Below are 22826 nucleotides of genomic sequence, written 5' to 3' on the forward strand. Positions count from 1 at the left end.
GCTGAGTGAAGCTGTGTCACAGGGATATGTCTCCTCTTGGGTGGATCCCCCGGAAAACATAAATGCGCACTCCACCAGAGGAATGTCCTCCTCCACGGCTTTGCACGGAGGAATGTCAGTGGAAGANTAGTCTAAGTGGTGAGAGAAATAAGCCTATTTGTGGTTCAATGCTATCAGGTATTAACTTCACAGATCCACATTTCTCCTGTCCTTAATATATATATATATATAATATATATATATATATATATATCATATTCCAAGATATGGATTGCATTTGTAAGTTCCTCATGCAAAATTAACGTCTCAGAAGCTCCATCAACAGACAGCGTGTGCTTTACAATACATCTCTATTCATGCCAGGAAACTAGATGATTTGCTATCCATTACATTTGATGCATGAAGCAAAACAGCAGAGCGACAATGTAACTGACATCCTATGAAGATTTCCATTCTCCCCTCTTGATGATTTGTTCAATATATAGATATTTATTTCATTAGATATCAAGCAAAATATCATTGAAATGAAAACAAATGGGCTGTCAAGACGATTAGAGCCGAGGAGAAACAGAGCTGTGTGTGTGTGTGTGTGTGTGTGTGTGTGTGTGTGTGTGTGTGTGTGTGTGTGTGTGTGTGTGTGTGTGTGTGTGTGTGTGTGTGTGTGTGTGTGTGTGTGTGTGTGTGTGTGTGTGTGTGTGTGTGTGTGTGTGTGTGTGTGTGTGCGATTGAGATAGAGAACAGTGTAGGGGTCATTTTTGCCACAAGGCACACACAGATGTCTGTTTCTATTCTTATACTTATACGTCTCTATCGGTCTCACAACTCTGTACGCTCTGCAGAGGGATGATGTTAGCTGCCACATTTGGTCTGGCTGCTTTTTGACCTTAGTGGGAGGAAACAACGGAGAGTGCGGTTGGACAGTAAGGGAATTTCTTATGGGAATAGAAGATAAAATACATGAATTTCCAAAAAAAGCAGTAAATAGAGACTCACATCTTTATATCTGGATTGTGTCGGGAACCAGAGAGCAGCCAATGTATTGTTAAATCATTGACAGTACAAGATGCTGTATTTTCTCACAGCTGTAACATAGAAGATATCGTTTGAAAACCTTCGCAGCAGTTCATTAGTTTGTGTTATGGAAATCTTAGACCTAGTCAATACTGTGGAGATATACAATTAGAATGATCAATCAATAAACTGGTGAAACAAACAGAGTTGTCTTTCTGGATCTTTATTCGAGGCGCCTCGAAGGCACAAGTCTCACAGAGTACAGGGTAGTTTGCAGGAGTGTGCGCCACAGAATAGCAAAGCTTATATACAAGATAGGGCGGTCAGACAGAGTTTTTGTGTACCTAGGCGGAACGCCTCAGAAATCTGCTTTCACACGGATGTGTCATATTGTTATTAGACACCTGTGTCCTTGAGCTGTAGAAAGTATAATGGTTATAGTATTAGAAGTTTTTTTAGTATTAGAAGGTTAGAATATGGAAGTTCAAACTTTGTGTGAAGAGGAGTAGTTTCAACATAGTCTGCCAAATCAGCTCTGTGGCCTTGAAGCGCTTAAGAATAATAACCCTCATTAGAGACAACAGATGAAACAGCAAATATGAAGAAATGGTACAGTAGTGTTAGACAATGCTTTCAGAAGCATTTGGTTTTACCATATAAGGTAACATAAGAAATTGCCACGACATTTGACAGTGCAAGCTTCAGTAACATATAACTAGATCTGATCTTTCAGACAAGTAGAGTTAAAAAAAAAGTGAGAAAAGAGTGTGAGGAAGTCCTGGACGCGTGTTTGCCTTAGGCCTCCAAACCACTACATTTTTGAAATGCTTTCATTAGAATCACATTCCCTAAAAAAAGTGCCGATTGACCTTCCTAATTAAAGACCACCAGCGCTGGGCTGTCAGTGTGACGGACAGGGTTAACTCTCCCCCTGCAGTCACATCAGCTCTACAGAGGGGGCGATACAAAAAGCACACGGCGGCTACTGAGTAAAAAAGTTTTGAGTTTAGCATCTCGCTTGCTATCAGGACTTTGCTCGAGCTATTAATATGGAAATGGTAAAATATAAAAGTACACCAGTGACATGCTTTAGGGCTTATGTATTTATTTATGTACTTGCAACTTTACCTCATACAGCATTTCCTCACCTCATAACTGTTAACACTGCAGTTTCTCCAGAGATCTGCACTGAACTGGAGTATATGCAAAATGAAGCTGCTGGCTGATGTCACATATAGCGAGCAAATCTGAATCTACTTTCACCAAGGTCTGTGTAGGTCGCGGCAGGTGAGGGCCTGAGCGTACCCTATATTCCCCTACAGCTCTCACACTGCTGGCCGGGGGAAAGCTGACATGCAGGGTGGCCTGTAAGCCTCTTTTGTCCATGTGCAGCAAAGTCATCTGCCAGCTCAGTTGCTCTTGCAGACAAAGCTTCAGAGAGATAGCCCATATTCTGGGACATCCTCACCCTCTCTTGAGCTGGAGTTGGGCATGGCCCCTCGCTCTTTATCTCCTAAGCCTCCTCCCTTTCATTTCTCTCTCTCTCTCGTGCTCGAAGACCATTTTCATCATCTTTTTCTTCTGCATTTCTCTCTAATTTTATTACTTTTGTTTGCTGTTCTGCAGCGTTAATACTTACTGTAACCTTTAGGTCTTATCTCACACTTTCATTCCGTCAACCTTTCCATTGTCTTTCCTCTGATAGAGGTTTTTGTTCCAGCATGGGTTTATATTTTATGATATTGCAGCTGTGCAGAGGTGAAGAGGTGACAGGATATTGGTAGTGCACGCTATACTTAACACAATAAGATCAGGGGCAGCAGGATATCACATGGGGCTCAGTTTAGCTCAGTGTATAATGAAGTTTGTTTGCTCTTGCTGTATTCAATTTTGTCCTTCCGAATGAGGAAAAACAAGTAATTACTTTAGAACAACCATGAAGGCTAATGAGTTACCATGAAGGTAACTCATTAGCTATCCAAGATAATGACAAGGTAATATGAGAGAAAGTAAGGAGATGGAGATTGTAAAGCAGAAGGAGAGTGACAGTATGGTACACCAGACAAAGAGGGGGAAAATATGTCAGATATAAAAAAAAAAAAAAGCACCTCTACTGTAAGGAAGAGAAAGAAAGAGAGGGAAATTGTTCGTGGAGGAGAAGGGAGGTGGGGGCTGGCCGAGGGGGTGTGTCCAACATTACCCTCATGAATCAGTGTCACCGGAGCGATGAGAAAATAATTAAGAAACAGGCTAGCGCTGTGTTAAATACTGCCAAAGGTAAAAGGCCCATTCTACTGTATAGAAACACAATCTGGACGGGGAAGAAGAATGGCAATAAATGGGATAGGGGGAAAATGGGGGAGAAAAAATCCATATTATAACGGATGCCAAAGTGCCCTTCAGATGGCATTATGAAGGGAGACAATATAAATAGCACTGCCATATTGTAAATGTTTATATACAGTAGCTACGTACACACGTTGCACAGCAGTTTCAGGATTTATGACCGCAGCCGTAATGCACTGAATTCCACACAAGGCTGCGAGTAATATTTCACATTTGTTATCATATTGAATGTAAATTTGCTCGGACGTGAACAGTGGAGATAAATATTTGAAGGCAATTTCTTCTCCTATTCTTCACTGTTCAGCTGTTCTTAGGTGGGGGGTGGGGGGTGGAGGACTGATGACTAGGACTGTACGGAAAGAAAGAGAAAGACACACATGCATCCAACAGTTATACCTACACCTCAGTTTACATGGTTGCATTCACAGAAGAGGGAAGTCAGTAGGCTGTAGATGTTCAGTAATATGTTAAAGGGATCCAGCAGGGGCCGAGATGCAGCTGAAGTCCCCAAACAGAGCAGCTATTAGATCGCACTGATGCACAAAATCTGTCAAGCTCTTGTGAGAATATTGAGTGACATACAGGAGGTCCTGTGTGTGCTGCATGTGCATTTTTCTGTTTTTACATGTACGTATGAACATATCTGCGTGCACGTGGGTGTGCATGCTCGGATATGTGGGTGAGTCTTTAAGGTGTCATCTACAATATCCATCATCCTTTCTGCCAACGGCATAGAGAGAATTCATGATCACTGGTCTCCAAATCCCCTCTGAGATGGAATCGACTCGGTTGGTGTGCACGGAGGAAATGTGTACAGCTGGAATGCGGAAGCTATCTCCCCGTGAGGCTGCTGTTCGGTAACACATTATGGTTTGATCTCGGGCTCTTTGGCCTGGCAAATACGCTATAGGGATAGTTGATGCAACAGTTACCAAGAGCAACCTCCCACTGCAGTGATGTTTGTTTGTGGGAAGCGTAGATGTCTCTTGATACCGTATATTCTTTATGTATACAGCACATAATGTACTGTATATGTTCCTGTATGCGTGCCGGTTCATATAGCTGCGTGTATTTGTAAGGCGTTCTATTTCTCTGACAGCCTGTATGGGAGTGTGCGTGTGTTTCTTTGTATGTTGCCAGCATATTTACAGTGTTTACGCACATATGAGCAACCTTGTGTCATTCGTATGTGTACTACTTACATGTATGTGAAAGCAGTGAAGCCTAATCCATCCCAGAGGGGTGCTTAGTGAAGGATGCGCTGTTTCTGCTGCATGGTTATCAAGGCCCTGCACGCAGCGCTAAATGGCTTTTATGGGTGTCAGCCAAGAGCAGCCTTGACACCAAAATGATGAAACTATGACATGAAATCAAGCCGGTGTCATCATAGGTGCTGCTGGAGTTGAAAGAAGCGCGTCCTCCCTGTAGCTTCTGTTAAAAGGAGCTTATTGAATTTAACACTGAATACATGAACAACATGGCTGTTTATGGGCAACCTTGGCAAGCATCACAATGAAATATAACATTAACATTGATATATGAATAAGTGTTGGATCAGTCTTTATAATTCTCTTTGTATTTTGTGTTTAATCATATTTGTTTCACCATTAGTCCATATTGCATTGCTTGCATGTTGAAATTGCCCATGGCCCTTTGGTTAGATCTGCAGTATTGTTTTCTTTTCAATGTTGTTTCCAGGCAACATCTCCGTAGTTGTGAGGAAACGGCGCTAATAAGGCAGCTCATTAGGCCCGGTGCATGGTAGGCCTTAAAGTGTGTGCTGTCAACTCTGTGGGTTAGCATGCACACTTCAAAAGACAGCTGCAAATACAACACATACACACAGGACTGCTAATTTACTTTAGAAATCGGTAAACAAAGTCTTCTATCAGCCCACATTTCTTTCTCCGTTGATGGTGTGCCGGTGGATTGTGCTATCTCGGTTCTGTCTGAAGTGGCAGTGACAAAATACACGACCGTGCGCTCGCCACTGACACATAAAAGGCTCATTATTCAGGAGTTAATTTGGCAGGGTTCTCTCACCCTAAGGCTCTGCCAAACCTCAGAGTCCCTCCCTTGTTGGTCTCTCCCAGTCTACCACTGATCCCTTACTGCATGGAAAGGAAGCCCTTAGCACAACTATGCACAAGAGGGCAAACCTACACTACTGTGTCTACACACACATCCATTCACCATCTCATTAATGCCAACACAACCATTTAGATCCCGATATGTAATAAATTGGATTAAATTCCACTGGCTAAGCATTGTGGTTAATTAATTTCATTCCATTCTGTTTGTGTTTTTTTATGCTTCAACACATGCTGACCCTGTTATTGTGTGGCACCCTGCTCATTGGAGAAGTATAACAGGCTTGTGGAGGAGAAAGAGGAAGCCACAATGTTTGCTTTTCCGGCTACAAAGTGATTTCGATTCTTTCTTTCTTCCTTTTGACAAGGAAGTACGCAACAGTAGCTATAGCTCTAATACGGTGGATCCTTCCCCTCCTCACAGCCCTTATCTTGCCCTCCAAATGAGAAAACCTGGATGGCTTTTCAGGGCCCCTGTTTCTGCCTGGATGCTATCTCATTTGGTTTTAATATATTTATCCATTCATTATTGTTCCTTTTTTTTTATCAGCCGGCTAATATTGTTCATAATTTGTCCTTATCTCAAAGCCTGACAGACAAATTTACGGGCCTGGGAGACAGATGGAGAAATGACCCCTCTCCAACCCCTCCTTTCCTCACTCCTCTCCTCCCTCCATTCCTCTCCTCCTCTCCAAACTCCAATGAAACATGACTGACAGCTCGCTGTATAAGTAGTTGTCATAGCAACCCCCCCGTCCTTCTGACAAGTGCTTTTTCTCTCCCTTGCACCCTCTCTCTGTCATAATATCCCTCTCCCTCTTTCCATGCTACACTCCCTCGCTGTTGCAACGATTGAGAAATAGACAAACAGAGAAGGGACATTTGAAAAAACCAGAGAGCGCCTAAGGCAGTCGAGTATGCTTTCTTACCCCCGCATCACACCCATTGCCATCCCTCCCCCCCTCTCAGTCTCCTCCCACCCCCGAGAATGATTTACCAACTGCAACGGGGCACCTCTTTCATCCATCCCGGCTTATCAAGGACTGCAGGACTGTATGCACATCAACTTACAGTCCTCAGTCCCCTCCCCCCTCTCCTCCCCCCCTTCCCACTTATTCTTTCTCTACATCTCTGCTTCTCCTAGCTCTCTAGTTTTCTTTCTTTCTCTTGTTGCTCCAAAAAACTCCTACTCTGCCCCATTGCTATTCAATAGGTCTCATTTCACTCTCAAAATCCTCAGCAGTCTGCATTGTTATGATGGAGCATACAGTAATAAGTCTCCGGTATACTGGACTGTGCTTCAGAAAAGTGCATACTGTATGCCGTGTGGACAGGATATGCTTCAAACTTCCAGCGGAAATTAACATTATGTAACAGGAGAAGGTATTCGGAGCATGTTTACAGGGAGGGAATTACAGTGTTATTGTTTGTTATGTGCGTGCTGTAATAGTCAGACTACATCATGATGAGGAATTAAGATATGAAATATTACTGATATAAGTTGCTTTTCTCCAGCGTCTCCAAGGCCAATGCACTAATACTAAAAAGCTTATATTGATTAGAAAAGGGTCCACATGGAGCCGGTAATCTTCAGTATGTATAACCAGGCAGCTCTCTGCCATTTCATTACTCCAGAGTTTAATTTCCAATGCATTTATTCTAAACAAGCATCTGTTTAGTAACCCAGAGTAAATTAAACATGATGGGGGGGGTGAATTTCAAAATAGTGTCACAATGAAGTTGCATACAGTACTCTGCCACAGTGAGCTGTAAATGCATATTAATGCCAGCATGCTGCTCAGTTTTCACAGTGAAGTAGCTGCTGGTTATTAGACCCCGAATTGTTTAGGTGATGGCATTTCACTGTTTACACTATAGCGCTCCAATTGAAGATGCTAGTCATGCTCTCTGGGCCCCGCTGAAAAACAACTCATAATTTCTTGTCTTATTTGGTATTCATCGATACAGTAGAAGGCATTTACTACAGGTGAGTAGCTGGAACAGAGAGATGACTCAGCAGTTTTTTAAAGCTGCAAAAGAGAAAAAGAGCACTCAGAAACAGCATTTGCTGCTAATCACATTTTAACATCTCAGCTTTACAGAATGCTGCAGGGTTGCGTGTGACTGACAGTTCAACTCACTGAGACAAAAACACGATTCAATCAGAAAAACTATTTTCATGACTTCCTGTTCATGGAAAGTACGGTTGACTTCGGCTTAAAAGTCCGGAGCAAAGGAGCTTACCTGTACAAGGATTGAATCGATTTATTTTACATAGAGAAAATTAGGCACGTTTTGGGGGGTTACGTTGTTTGTTGTTAGCTGCATGTTATGATTACATGTGTAGCTGTAAATATTCAGTGAGGTGATTTCTGTACCCAGTTTAGGGGTCAGTTCCCATACATGTGGAATATGTCACTGAGCAGAGAGATGTTGCATGTGCTGCACGGCATCAATGATGCATAGACATGAACGTAAAGATTGAATTGCAGATGAAGGATACATGCTCTTGGGCTAGACTGAATTAAGATGAGCTTTGTGGAAGTCTTACTATCTGGTTAAATTCAAAACTGAAGAACATAGGTTGTGGACGCCTTCACACAGGTACCTGAAAACGTTGCTAGCAGCAGCATGATATAGATCAGATAACATCTTGACCAAAAATTAGATAGTTTGAGATTTGTGTTGCAGTTGGATGGAAGTTTTGATAGCATTTATGGCTGTTAGCTTTCTAATTCTCTGTTAGATTCTGTATGTTTACTGAAAAACACAATTGACTGTAGACTAACACTCGTATCTGCTCTAAAGAAGAAATCAATTAGCATTTGGTAATGGCTAACAGTGGGACATGCAGCTCTTTGTGTGTCGACTGCGTGTGTGGTCATGGCGGGGGATCCGTAATCCTCTCTGTAAGAATGTGAAAGGGTATCCCAGTTTGTGCATGTACATTTTTCTCTCCCTCTTTTGCTGCTTTTTGTTCCTCCCCCTTCAGATTTGTGTAAATGACTGTAGGTGTTTTGCACTCTCTGTATGTCTGTTTGCACACTGCCTGTGCTGCAGTGTTGTAGATAAATGAGATAATGTTTCTATGGGCGATGAACACAACACCTGAATTCCCAAGGTAGCATTTTAGTTCAGAGCAGCCACAGCAGAATCCTAGACGGTGGAACAGATCTCCTCGATTATCTGTTTTCATGTGTTGTTAGCCTGTTTTCAAATTGCAGTCACTTTGCAGAACATGCACTCTATCTCTCTCTAGCCCACGGACGACATACTCTTACAAAAAGCACCTGATAAAAAAAAAAATAGAGTCAAATAAGTCTTTCTTGCGGGCGGCTTAGTATCTTTTTTGGATGTCATGCAAAAAGCCAGCCGACTGACATGACTTCACTGTGTTAGTCTTTTATGTTCCTCACCAGTATTATATAGGAATGTGATATATACAGTAGTGACCAATGATCCCGCTGTTCTTGGAGTCTTATAAATATTATTACATTCAGCAGGAGAAGACGTCTCAGTTAGTCATCTTCCCGCTGAAGGATGGATGAGGTGTCGTATTTTAAGACAAGCCACATATGAGCTGTTCGGAGAATGATCTTCAGAGTGCGGCTCATATGAAATTGATGGGGTCATGCATTCATTCAAAACTTGTCAGAACGCCCATCATACTTGAAAAAAGGAGTTGAAGTGGGGGGAACGCAAAGGGCGACAGCGGTTGCACGGCTAGTTCTGTGTGCTGCGTGTGGCTCTCCATCTACAAACAGAAGGGTATATGAGGTCTGGCGGCATTCAGGGAAATGTGTGCAGCGGAGCCCCTCCCCCCCTCCCTCGTCTCATCTCTCCGCATCCAACCTCAGAATTTATATTCTCCCTCCAGCAAAAAGGAAGGACCATCTTGGCCTTTCATTTTCCAGTTCAGGGCTTTCCTTTTTTTTTGCAGATAAATGCTCTCCAATCCACCCTGACAGATGTCACATTGCATCACTTCCGTTTTGATACGTAGCCTCTGATCCTGCCACTTGCAATAAGGAGTCAACACCAGGGATGCCCCTCCCTAGACAACGCTCTGACACGGAAGATTATTTTAAAGGTGCATCATCGGAGGTGCTGAGTGCCGAAGCCCCAGCCGGGCGGCGAATCCCGAGCACTCTGCCGTGCCCGATTGCAGGATTGTGGGTATCGCCTTGTGTCTGGGTCAGAGGACGACCACAACACGACACACTCAGTAGTCGTCACTTGTCACCCTGACTTTGTGCAATACTTCTAGAAGGGATTTCTACCGCTCTCTACCTCTTCACAGTAGCAGCCGCTAGTCGTGTTTCTCGCTCGGTGTTTCCACTGTGGCTTCACAGGTCAGAGTTGGAGAAACAATCTGTATAAAGGGAAGGTTTTAGTGCTTCTCCCGCCAGCAGAGAGTCTCTGCACTGCAGCATTAATCATACAGGGCCGGAGTACATCAGTAAACACAGTGTGTCAGGTCAAGGTAAAGATCAGATCCCACAGCATTTAACAGAACTCAATAGCATACACGCTATCTATTGAAAACTCAGCGTTATTCATGGCATGTCTCCCAGGCTCCGATGCTCGCAGGAGAGACACGCCATTGTTCACTGAAGAGCATACTGAAATATTTCTCTGGCTACACAAAAAACACTGGATCAGCAGCAATTAGTTGAGTAAGAGAGTGATAAAGAGGGGAAGGGAAGGAGGCAGTTGAAAAAGAATGAGGTTGAAAAATGTGGAATCAGCGAGAGAAAAAGGGAAGCAGAACAAGGAGAGAGAGAGAGCGTCAGTTTCCAGCCTCACAGTGTGGTGTGTAGGAGGTTGGAGCCTAGAGCCCCTGGTGCTTTTAAGGACCGAAGACTTGCTCATTGTCTTGGGTCTTTGTGTGTGTGCTTGTTGTGTGTGAAATCTCTTCATTAGTTGTCCCATTGCTCTTCCCCCAGCCCCTGACCACTCACTTAGCCTCAGCAGCTACAGTACACTATGTGTCCATGTGGGACTAAACCCAGTTATACCAGAGATTAAAATGATCAGTCTTGGAAGAGAGATAATGCAATGTGACTCAAGCCCAACCAGCGAAAACTATATCTGTGTTTGCTTCCGTGGAAAAAAAGACACTTGCTTTAAATGAAACTCAAAAGAACAATGAACGATATTATCTCTTCTGTATGTTCTCAAATTGGTTTAGTAATTGAGGTCAAAGTTATAATTGAACCTTTTTGTCTCTTTGTCTTGTTTTGTTCCAGAAGACAGGAAGTTGTTTGTTGGGATGCTGAACAAACAGCAGACCGAGGAGGATGTTTACCGCCTCTTCGAACCCTACGGAGTCATCGAGGAGTGCACGGTCCTAAGAGGTCCTGACGGAAACAGCAAAGGTAGGTAGCCATACAGTTGTCAGCATTATTTAGGTCACTGACAGAAGAAGTGACAATGTGAGTACGTGTCTAAGTCAGCTGGGGTACGGAAAATGTATGTGACATACTGTATGTCCCAGATATAGGTCAAATGGCACATAATCACATTCTAATGCCATTGTAGTTGATGTGCTAGCCAGAAGCAGGCAGGGAACAATGGTAAAGCCAATGTATGTCAAATACATTTGATTGATGTATGTCTTTTATAATTATCACGTATGACAGAAGATGAGTGAATCATTTCTTTGACTTTTTCTTTTGTTCAGTTGGTCAAGAATGTTAAATTATTGCGGCAGCAGACTCTCAATGATTGAAGTATTTTCAAATTAGAATAGAATATATCTTTAGTGTCATCATACAAAGTACAACGAAATGTATTTGGCAACTCTCACTGCAGTGATCTTGGCATGTTTTAAATATAATCTTTGTTTGAAGACAGACAGGGCAGATTAACATATACTGTATATTTATGTTTAATATGTTTTAAAATCCAAAGGCAAGATAGAAAACCAAGACTCAAGTTATATGGTAGAAACATCCTTCTTCTTTTAAGGTAATTGTGAACCCATCAAATATAGCAAGGATTCATAAAATGCTAGTCATTTTTTAATGCTGAGTTTGCCATTACAAACTCTTGCTCAGCAATCTTTTCAGAAAAAACTCTGCATTTCAAAAGCCAGGATTTCTATTCTGTCACAGTCCTCATTTTCTTTTTGTCAGTGTTAATTTAAAGCATTTAGTCCTATGGATGTACTGCAGGCCCTTACTGTTATTCCGGTACTGTCGTGTTGATATCTTGCAGGCGCTTTTAAGACAGCCAAAAACTTTTTGAAGACATCAATTCGCTCGACACGCAGCAAAGAGCCCATTCCCCAGCCAGCGCTTAAGGAAATTGTTGTGGAATTATATCTAAGGGGGTTTGAAGCCAGAGCGGTCTGACTGCCGTGGTTTGGAGGAGACAGGAAAGATGGATGTCAAAACGATTCAAATGTCCCTGCTGTGAGGACGGGGCAGCCAAGATAGATGAAAGGGCTGCAAAGCAACCATGTACATTTACTCAGTACAATTCCCAAGTACTCAAGCCCTACTTTACATTAGCATTCACTTTTTATGCTACTTTATACTTGTACTCCACTGACATTTAAACATTTCTTGTAAATGAGTATTTCCTCTCTGTGGTATTGCTACATTTCATTTCAAGTAAACATTCGTCCCTGGACATTGCATCTCTCTTTGTGGCTCTAGAAAAAGTACACTCTATCTAAGCTCTATCACATTTTCTAATAAAAACCTGGAAGAATAAAAGACCTCGCTGAGAAAAACAGGTTTTGTGTTGCACAAAATCCAATTTGTGCCGACATGACTTTAAGTTTAATAGCAGCAAAGGTTTTGTTCTCTAGTTCTTGCACAGTTGTGTGTGATGCACACTGCAGGTTTCACAGTATATTAAGAGTTAAATTCATAATTATATTGGCATAGTTTGTACTGCTCCAGCAAAGTCCTTGTACAGGTCATGCTGATCTCTAGCTCTTTTCTATCCATATCTCAGTAGGAGGTAGTGGTTTGACAGCTGAATGGGCATCTTGATTGGCTGGTGTCCACAGGGGTAAGCCCATTAAGAGCGGAAGAATGGCAGGGCTGCTGGGTCAAGCAGTACAGATGATAAGAAGAATAAAGTGTGAAAGATTAAATGAGAATAGAAAAGAAACTTAAAATGAAATTAGGTGAAATAGGGTATAATTATAAATGGGGATGGCGGCTCAGGAGTTGGCCCTGCTGCCTCACGGCAACAGACCCTGGTTCAGTTGTAACAGCTTTTTTGGTTTCCTCCTAAAGTTTAATTGACTTGATCCAGAGACTTCAAATCTGCACACACATGTAGCATTTAGACTGTGTGTAAATGTGCTTTGTAAAACACTGACCACGTGTACTAGTAGTCTCCTTTCTTCCTTCAAGCCTTGATTAAAAACAGTGAATGAATAAAGTATAATTAATAAATTACCATAAACTAACATAATTACTATTCCATTGTTCCATATGTAGCTAGACATGTGTACTTACTGTAAGGGGGCCATGCTATTCTTGAAAATGAATTACAATATTTATGAGTATATGTTTAAGAATCATTTTGTGGCAGTAAGTATTTCTAAAGGAGACCAAATGTACAGCTTTAAATCAATTTTCTGTTAGCTTTAAAAGGAGGCCATACTCCAGTTTAGTGATTGAATAATTCATGTGCAACAGCTCACTTTGTAAACCCGCAAAAGCCATCTTCAACTTGTTTTCACTTGATCTAATCCTCACAGTATTTCTAACGGACATTAGAGCCAAGAGAGTGGGTTTTGTGGTTCCTGGCCTTTTGGACAGACATCGTCATATTCACAGATATTGATCCTGTTGTGAGAACAATACACTGTACTGAGTAGTTCTCAAATTGAGTGCTTTTTAAATGTAAAACATTCTAGTCTTGAGTGTAGCCAGTTCAGCTAGTATTTAATAAGCACAGACAGGCATGTGGTGCTAAATAGCATGTTTTTCTGCTTCATCAGTGCAATCTTTAGCCTACAGCTTCTGCCTGCCTAATGCCCGGAGTGGGGCAGCCTGCTGTGCAATGAGAGCCTCTCGCTGCACAGTGATTTCCGTGGTGTCAAATACAATTCAACATTCTTTATTAATATAACGTAGGCTTTTAATCTCACTCGGTTGAATACATTTACTGCACATAAACTGTGTGTACCTGTGTGTGTGTACCTGCATGTGTGTGATGTGCTTCTGTTCTCTCTTCCAGGTTGCGCATTTGTCAAGTTCTCCACACATACTGAGGCTCAGTCTGCAATCAGTGCCCTCCACGGTAGCCAGACCATGCCAGTGAGTACAGCTCTCTCCCTTATCAACATTTCAACATATCAAAACAACTGAGAAACATACACACACATCCATTGCATGCACACCTACACACTGACTAAAATAGCTATGTGCAGTCTTTATTTAAAGGTCCCCTACTGTTTTTCATCAATATATTATAGGTCTCAGATATATACAAACATGTCTCTGAAGTGTTTGGCTCCAAATACCAAACAGATCATTGCAGTATCCCATATCCCCTCTGTTTCAGCCCCGTTTCAAAAGTGCTGATTCTGGGTCTGTCACTTTAGATGAAAATAAGGAGCCACTCCCCCTCTGAGGGATATTTGGTTAAAAAGAACACAATGAGGCTCAAGGAGGAGATTCAGGTGATGATTCAGGTTGGGGGGTTACCTTGGTTGGTGATTGGCTAATGGTTACACAAGCCAAAACATCGTTATGACATCATAAAGTGGGCAAAATCTGATCAGCTAATTTTCTATAAATGGATCAGGACACAACGTGAGAGAATCTTTTTTCCTGAGACTTTCAGAATCTCTTTACACAGAGGGGACACATGTTGATGTAGAAAATACATGAAAAAGTGGATTTTGCATAATACGGCAGGTGACCTTTAAAGCTCTAACCTCTTTTATTTTTACTTTCCCCCAACTTTTAATCAATTTATAAAATGCAACCGTCCTCATCGAGTTTTAAAAACAGATACAGCCCGAAATAGCCTCCTGTCTGTTTAATTGGCAAAAAAAAAAATTCCAAATCTAATTTCCAGATAAAACTGTTTAGAATGATAATTGAATTTTGGGTGAGTCATCAATCAGTAGTTCTGCTTGCATAATCAGTGAATATAACTCCAGTGTGAGATTACATTTGCTCGTTATGTAAGCACACTGAATGCTCTGAATTCTGTCTGTATTGGATTTACTATGAGCGCAGAGGCTGTACGGCTCATTTGTATGTGCCTCATGTTTAGGCATACTGCCTGTATACCTGATGGTTTCAAATAAAAGCTACTTATTCACCAAACCTGAATAGAGTTATTTTCCGTGACATCCGGCTAACGGACAGTCACATCCCATATTATACAGTTGCTTTTAAGTATACGTTTTTACCCTCGTTTTTTTTTTTCGGGAACTCTCGCCTCAGAGAAGCAGGGACCCTGAACTTTCTCCCATACCCTATCTCACAGATGTTGTGTTTCACTGTATGATTTCATTATCAATGGTAGCCAATGTGTGGCTCGGAGCAAAGCATAGAGGAGGACTAGATGCCGGCTGTGCCATTTTGGCTGCAACCTCTGAGTCAATCTAAGTGCAAATGACTGCAGGTCATGAGGAAAGACTCTGGATGTCCATTCTCCATAGATACCCTCCTCCTTTGTTGCTCCATTCCCCTATCTCTGCTAGCTCTCTGCCCTCACTCGTCTCTCTTTGGCAGCCTCTCGGGATATTAGGCAATAGACTTGTTTACTCCACCTTTCACCACATTGGCTGCTGAATTATTCATCTAACTATAAGCAGGGGGCAGAAGGGAGGGGGCGAGAGTTGGGGAGAGAGACAGAGAAAGGGGGGGGGGTGAGGGAGAAGGAGTGAATGGACAGGATTTATACCTCCTGCTCTGGTAAATTGATTATAGAAATCTGATCAGCATCTCATATCCTGTGGCTGCTGGAGGAGAGGGCCCAGTGTGCCTGCCTCGCTCAGATTAGCGGACCACCAGTGAGCCATTACGCCTCAGTGGGACTCTGCTATTCACAGAAAAGTGTCTATCAATGTAGCAAACATCCGGGAAAAACCTTGGACCATACATCCTGTATTAATTTGAGTTTTTTGATTACAGTTGAGTGACAGCGGCAAAACTAAGTCACGTACAAGTACATTGATGGACTGAATATATAAATAATCTTTTGTTTACACTACTGGATGCATTCAAAAATGAATACATGAATAAAGAAGTGAAACAAAAGAAAATAGACTATTGACAGCTACAATGCAGGATGCATACAGAACTGAACTTATGAAGGCCATCCATTGCCTGCAACTGTTTTTGGGGAATCGTCTAATTCTCACTTCTCCAGGGCTAATAGAGATGATTAATTGCTCTAATGAAACCAGACAAACTGAGCCAGCATGTGAGTGTGTTTGTGAGTGAGTGAGTGTGTGTGTGCATATTTACTGCCTTCCAAGGCCGTGTCTGTTGAGCAGACTCAGAGAGATGACCATGAATAAAGTCCAGCCAATAGCGTGGCAAGCTGAGGTGTTGAAGTGCACTGAATATTAACACTACGACTAACTACAGCAGTTTGATAGATCTACTGCCAATCCCCCAAAGCATGAGTTTAGAGTTTATGAGTGTGCACACACACGCACACATGAATGCATGTGTGTGCATACATAAACATGTACAAACAGAAGCACTTTGTGGATAGCACATTTGCATCAGCCCACACACACACACACACACACACACACACACACACACACACACACACACACACACACACACACACACACACACACACACACACACACACACACACATACTATTTCTATATTGCTGGTCTCTCTGTTTCACTGTCACATGCTCGTACAGCCACAGGCTGGGGTCAAAGGCTCCCTGACTGATCTTATTTTCCAGCTCGCAGGACTTGGGCTGAATATATTTGTGTTATTCATGTAGAGGGGGAGTGGGTATTTTATATGTATTGTATGTGCGATTTGGGAAGGAAATTGGAACATGAGAGAATGTACGAGTGTAGATAAATGACGATCAGAGCATGCAAAAATATACTCTACATATTCATACATGTGGGGGAGCATATACTTCTGTGAACTCATCCCAATGAAAAATGATCTGCCAATAGCTAACTACGACATAATGTCACTGCATGAAGGATGATGGCAAGATATTTGTAAGTGTGTGAGTTATATGAGTGCATCCGCAGGTCACATATAAGACCTTGGCTGGATATCCATCACACCCTAACCCATCATATTTCAAGCGTGCATACCTCTGCCTCCTATACACACCACCACTATCTCTCAGCCAGCGTTCCCACACACACACACACACACACACACACACACACACACACACACACACACACACACACACACACACACACACACACACACTGCCACTGCCACTGTTCAGAGTATGAGTGGCTCAATTAAACATTTAAACGCCAGAGCTGTAAAGCAAATTGCCGGGATTCAGCAGGGTCGTGTAGGAAGTAAGTCCCGGGACAGAATTACACAGAGACGGGGGGGGGGGTCAGGTCCGCAGAGCCGTGATGATTTTTTCAATCCGTATCCGCGTCAGCTCAGCAGGGGTTTGAGACTGTTTTCGCTGACATAGGGACTGACACAGAAATACTGGAGCAGGATGATGGAAGGATAAGAGCAGAACAAAAGAAAGTAAATGAGGTGAAGCTTGCATACTGTAGAAGAGAGAGCTGGATGATTGAGAGTGAAGAGAAGAGCAAAGAGGGTAAAAATAAACATCCAAATGTGATTCCCAAGCTGCTGGATCTTCTCCATTACTTCAGACAGAGAACACTCACATGCAAGTGCTGTGAGTGCCAGGATTTAACACTCAGCAAGACACATTGTTTTAATGTACTGATCAATGTATCACTGCCTTAAATAATGCCAAAATAAAGAGATGGTGGAAAGGCAAAAGATGCTGCAGATAGCCCAGTATATACTGTAAAGGCTGCTTTAAGTCAGGAAACAGTAATGATCTCATTGTGTAGTCAATGAGATGCAGAGTTTTAATGTCAGTTTTTCACGAGGGTGATAGATCTCCGTGCTGCTATTCATTAAACAACGTTCTGCCTTTATATTTTTAAGTTAATGTGTATTGTTTAAGTTCTGTCATCTCCCCCACAAGTATTTCTACCCAGGCAATTTACATTCTAATAACCTCATAGATTACAGTCATCCATTATTTTACTAGCCAAGCTCAAAGACGACATTCATGACTCCTTTGGTGGAGAAGATTAGTATAGTATCATGCAAAGGACATCAGTTATAAGATATATACTGTAGCATCTAACTGCATTATGAAGCATCAATACTAAATAAATAAATAAATGTCAAATGTGACTGCGGGAATCTTGTGACATCTGAAGAAATGTGAAACCCACCATAATGTCAAAACAAACATGTCAAGTGGTGTCTAGACGAGCATCACATGCTATGCACTCATGTTCCTGATGGAAGCACTCTGGTCGAATGAATTTTTAATATAAAGTTGTAACTTTGTGAATATAAAATCATGTTTTAATGTATGGTAAGCAATGCAGGCAGAATATGAGGCCATATGTTGTGGAGGAACAGACAGCTTTAGTGGCCATACATTCTCATTAAAATAGTTTTTTATCTTTCAGGCAGGGATGAAAATATGTCTTATGGTAAAAGAATGTTTATGAGAAAGATGGGATGAATTTTTTGTTTTTTGTTTTTGTACTAGCAATTTTTACAGACTGAGTCATAGAGTGACTAACCCAAGCAAACTGGGACAACATGAAGGCCTTCACCGTGTGACTCTTGAAACCAATACAGGATCAGAGTCCTTTCTAGCTCTGCACTAATGCAAGCCTGCATATGTTTAAAGTTAAAGGAGTAAAGGGTGTATAGCTTGGTCGGCAGCTTAGACAGACCTTGGCAATGAGAAGGAGGTGTAGAGAAGCAGACTTTCCTTTTGGTTCTGGGTCTCTGCAGGGACTTTTTTTTATCCTCCCTGTTTAACTCCCCTTCCTTCAGTGGCTCTCCAGGCAGCTGGGAGCCGCCTGGCAGGGGGATTCTGCTCACACTTGGCAGCTTAAACATTTAATGAGACTTTTACTTCACACTTCATCCTGCTCTCTTTATAGCAGTGGCGATTCTACTCACTGATATCCTGACAGGCCTAACTGGGAAAACCTGGGAGATAAACAAATGTGGCATTGGATGCTTGGCCGATAAACCATATGATTCAGGTGTCCTAGGGAGAACCAGCGGGAGGGAAGAGTCATTGTATGGACCTCCATTAAAGACTCCTTGAAAGAATGAAAGAAAGGGCAAAAGGCTCTTATACAACTTAACATGTCAATTCACAATAAACCATGTTTCTATCATCCAAGCAGGCACACTCCAGTCTAATCCTGATAGAAAAGAGGTTGACTTCAGTGTTTCAATTTAATACCCTCAGATTATAAAACCCAGCCTTCCCCAATAAATTAAAGTAGCAGAGTAGGAACACGCAGCTCTCATTACCAAAGAAGGTAGACCTTTAATAGCTTTTTCTTTTCTCTTTTTTACTGTGAGAAGGCGTTAAGAGTATTCATTATGTACTAGCACATCTCCTTTGTATTCGGGTCATGCTCTGCCATGTCCTGGACTCGCCCAAAGTTAAACCTCATAATAAAGTTAATGATGCAGATGGTAAAAAGCTGGACCGACACAACAGGCAAACCCTAAACCAGTAACTGTGCCAAGGTTAACATTGAGGTGACCGAGCGTAGTCTATGAGATGTTTCTTACGAGATTGAGAAACTCAATAATATCTCTTTATAGACGATGTTCTATCTCCTGTTTCTATCCTGTTTATTGTAGGATCATACAGAGCGCTCGATGGCCAGGAATAATGTTGTTCTGGAGTGACAGGAATGGGATGATACTCGCGACACTGAGGGAAACAATTAGTCAATCAGCTGTACAGATGTCAGCCGGCTTGTCAGTCTAACGAATACTACAGTCCGTCAGCCAGTTAGCAAGCCATCTAGCCACCTAGCATGCCAGCCAATCAATCACTCCACAAACTAGACAATAATCCATTTAGTCAGGCAAGCAACTAACTGGCGTCTCACCTACGATCCTTCAAACCTGTGATTCAACCTCTGTGGCAAACCAGGAGGAGAGGGCTTGGGGGAATCTTGAAAAAACAGGGGAGAAAATAGACGATACAATCTAAAGAATATCCCGTGCCTTTCTTCGAGCATCTCTACAGTATAAATGTCTTCATTAGCAGAGCTCCACGGACTCAGTCAGAATATGCAAACAGAGACAAATAAAAACTTGATAAATAATTAAAGTTTTGTAATGTTGCTGCCCATTTATAACTGCTTGCCTAGAGTCCAACACAACTCCCACATCCAACCAAACCAAGAAACCCCCCATGTAGCCCTTTAAAAGCCCCATCCCCCAACCTTCAATCCAGCCACTTCACCAGTCACCACTGCTATTGACAATCCTGCACCAATTTCAGGGGGCCTCTTATCATGACTGACACACAACCTTTCTACACTGTCAGATCAGAGTAATATTTCGGCCTTTTATGTGGATCGATTGGCCAGTTTGGGGGTGCAGAGGGGAGGAGAGGCGGAGCACACAAAAGGTCAACTGTAGCGCTAAATCATTTGAAGATTCTTAATGAAGGGTGTGTGGCAGACACACCTGCTGTTTTCATTATTGGGCTGCAGGAAGAGGTAATAGTGTTGATAAGGAAGCCACATAAAGCAAGGGGAGGCTAAACAGAGGGCAGAACGAGGGAAATTGCCCTAAAAAGCTACATTTCCTTTGAAGACCACTTTCACCAAGGTCAATAGGAAGCGCTGCCAATTGTAGCTCTTCCTTCAAATCATTGTATATCGCAGATCTTTTAACCTAATCTGTGGGGAGGAGCACCAAGGTTACATATATGTACTGTACCGGAGTGGGGAAGCTGGGGGAAACATAAAGTATTTATGTCATGCACAGCGAGGCTTCTCTGCCCTGAGTGACTTTGTAAATGTTAAACACTGATTGAAATAACGGAAGGTTTCTGTCTGCACATCTGCCTACAGAGCTGTTCGCTCAGTAGGGAGAATATTTGTATTCTTCCCATATCTCTCTTAGGTTCATGTTTATGTATGCCAGTCGCAAAATGAGGAGGCACAATTCCCTGCAATAATACAAATGTGCAATGATGTTTCATCTAGAATGCCAAAAAAGAAAGCTCTGACATGCAATTAGAGGATCTGACTGGATATTGATGTCATCACCGGTTGTTGTTGCTAATGATCATGGCATACAAACAAATCTGAAATAATAACAAAGACCATTCTTCATGCCCTTGTATTGAACCTTTTTAAGCCTTTTGTTGTGGTTGCTTTCTCTAATACTTGGTAAATCCTAACAAATCCAAAATAATTCCTGAGGTGGCTAAGTCTTTTTGGGGATAGAGGATGAAATGATGTTATTGTTGAATGACTGAGCCGGTGTTAACATCCCAGGTTAAGTGTCAATGTTGTTTTTCCTCAGATCTTCTGTTTCTCTCTCGACCCTCAGGGTGCGTCCTCCAGCTTGGTGGTCAAGTTTGCCGACACAGACAAGGAGCGCACCATCAGACGTATGCAGCAGATGGTTGGGCAGTTTGGCATCTTCAACCCAGCCATTGCCCTCCCCTTCAGCACCTACAGCTCTTACGCACATGCGGTGAGTGCGAAATGATACACACAGAACCACTCAAATAAAAACACATTCAATTTAACATACAAATATGTGCTGACTGAGGCTACAGTAGACCCTTGTAACTACAATACAGTAGGTTGTGTCCAGGATGTTGGGATTCTGCTAAATCACATTGCTCTACAAGGTCCTTTCGAGCTGCTATAATTGGGTATAAATAATGTAATTTTATATTAACAGTGGTTTAAATGACTACGCTTATGTGAAAGGTGCCATCCACAGAGAATTACAACTGGACTCTGCAGCTATTCTCAGTTCTATTAAGTATTTAAGTGTCTTTAGGCCCATTGTTCTGGTTTTGTTGCTATACAACTTAAGTGTTTAGGTTTATACTCACCGCTCTCATAGCGTCATTTTCAGCTACAGCTGGAAGCTCTTTCTGTCAAAAGGATATACATAACTTACTGTTCGCTACCTTTCTAAACTTCTGTCCCATGGATCGAACGGAAGGAAAGAGAGATGAACGCACCAAAAGCAATGGAGGCTGCGCTCACATGGGCTAACCTTTACCAGAATAGTCTCCTAAATCTTCAACGTGTAGCGACAAAACTCGTAAAATCCAAGTAATTTTAGATAACATCATCATTTGACACATAGTGCCTTTTAACAAGCGCAATGATTGTGCGCTGTCCGTATAGAGAACCGCAGTGACGCGTCCTAAAACCCGGAAGTTAACTCCTTCCGGTTCCTTCAACAAAGATTCAATGCAATTTCTCCATAGGATTTTGGAAAATAGCTGGAAATAAGGTCTGTGGTTGAAACACATTTAAGAAACGGATCACGTTTTGTTCAGCCGAATAATCTCCACATGTCTACCCTACTTTTATAATTTTCGAATCATAAATCTAGTCGCCAGAAGCAAAATGCTAACGTTATGCTATAAACGAACTACAGCAGGGTCGCTGCTTCAACGTCACGCCAATTTAAGATCCATATTCAAAAATACAGATTCAAAATTGTAAAAGTTGCAAGAGCGCAGATACTTGCTTTCAAGCAGAACAGGGCAAACAAACTTAGCGGGAGTGTTTTATAGGGATGCCAGTGATTATTCGATTATTCGAATATTCGTTACAGTCTCCATAATCTAATATTATTTTTAAAAATCGATTTTATTTATATATAATTTTATTATTAATTTTATTAATTTTTTCCTGGCTTAAAAGTTTTCAACCAAAATTATAGACCTAATTGCTAATAATATAATAGTATAATAATTTTGTAAATGGCCATTGGGTCACACCCACACCAAGTTGTTTTACTAGTAAAGCTTCGGGAGGAACCCCTGCTGTGCTGCCAGAAGCAGACTCACCACGCACACACCGACCGCGCCCTCTCTCCCTCTCATTCACACGTGCCGACTAAAGATGAAACAAAAGCGCAGGTTAAGAAAGAGTTTCCTCCTCGGGTGGAACTACTTAGAACTTACGTCCAACGGAAGGTTAATTAAAACAAACAACGGAAACCCTTTTTGGTCCCTGAGTTCTTTTTTTTTTTCTCCTCGGGGGGGGCTCCGGTCCCGGTCCGAATAAGTCGGTTTTTATTAATTCCGCCGGGCTGGCAAATAACCAGTTTTCTGCTGTTCTGGTTCTGGTGTTCATCTGTTCTGTGTG

The 22826-nt window shown here is 42.0% G+C and overlaps 1 protein-coding gene across 5 annotated transcripts in view; it reads left to right on the forward strand.

Moving 5' to 3' along the window:
• Window positions 1-22826, forward strand: part of celf5a (cugbp, Elav-like family member 5a) — a 196581-nt gene that overhangs the window by 152535 nt on the left and 21220 nt on the right. For 3 of the 5 annotated variants that reach the window (XM_010765965.1, XM_010765966.1, XM_010765967.1), the window contains exons 4-6: window positions 10697-10825; window positions 13653-13732; window positions 21010-21183. In XM_010765965.1, the coding sequence (XP_010764267.1) occupies window positions 10697-10825; window positions 13653-13732; window positions 21010-21183 (383 nt within the window). The remainder of the gene's footprint in view (window positions 1-10696; window positions 10826-13652; window positions 13733-21009; window positions 21184-22826) is intronic. The other 2 variants (XM_010765968.1, XM_010765969.1) reach the window with 1 other exon arrangement.

This window comes from Notothenia coriiceps, unplaced genomic scaffold (assembly GCF_000735185.1).
Source record: "Notothenia coriiceps isolate Sejong01 unplaced genomic scaffold, NC01 NC01_scaffold00002842, whole genome shotgun sequence".
Classification (NCBI taxonomy): domain Eukaryota; kingdom Metazoa; phylum Chordata; class Actinopteri; order Perciformes; family Nototheniidae; genus Notothenia; species Notothenia coriiceps.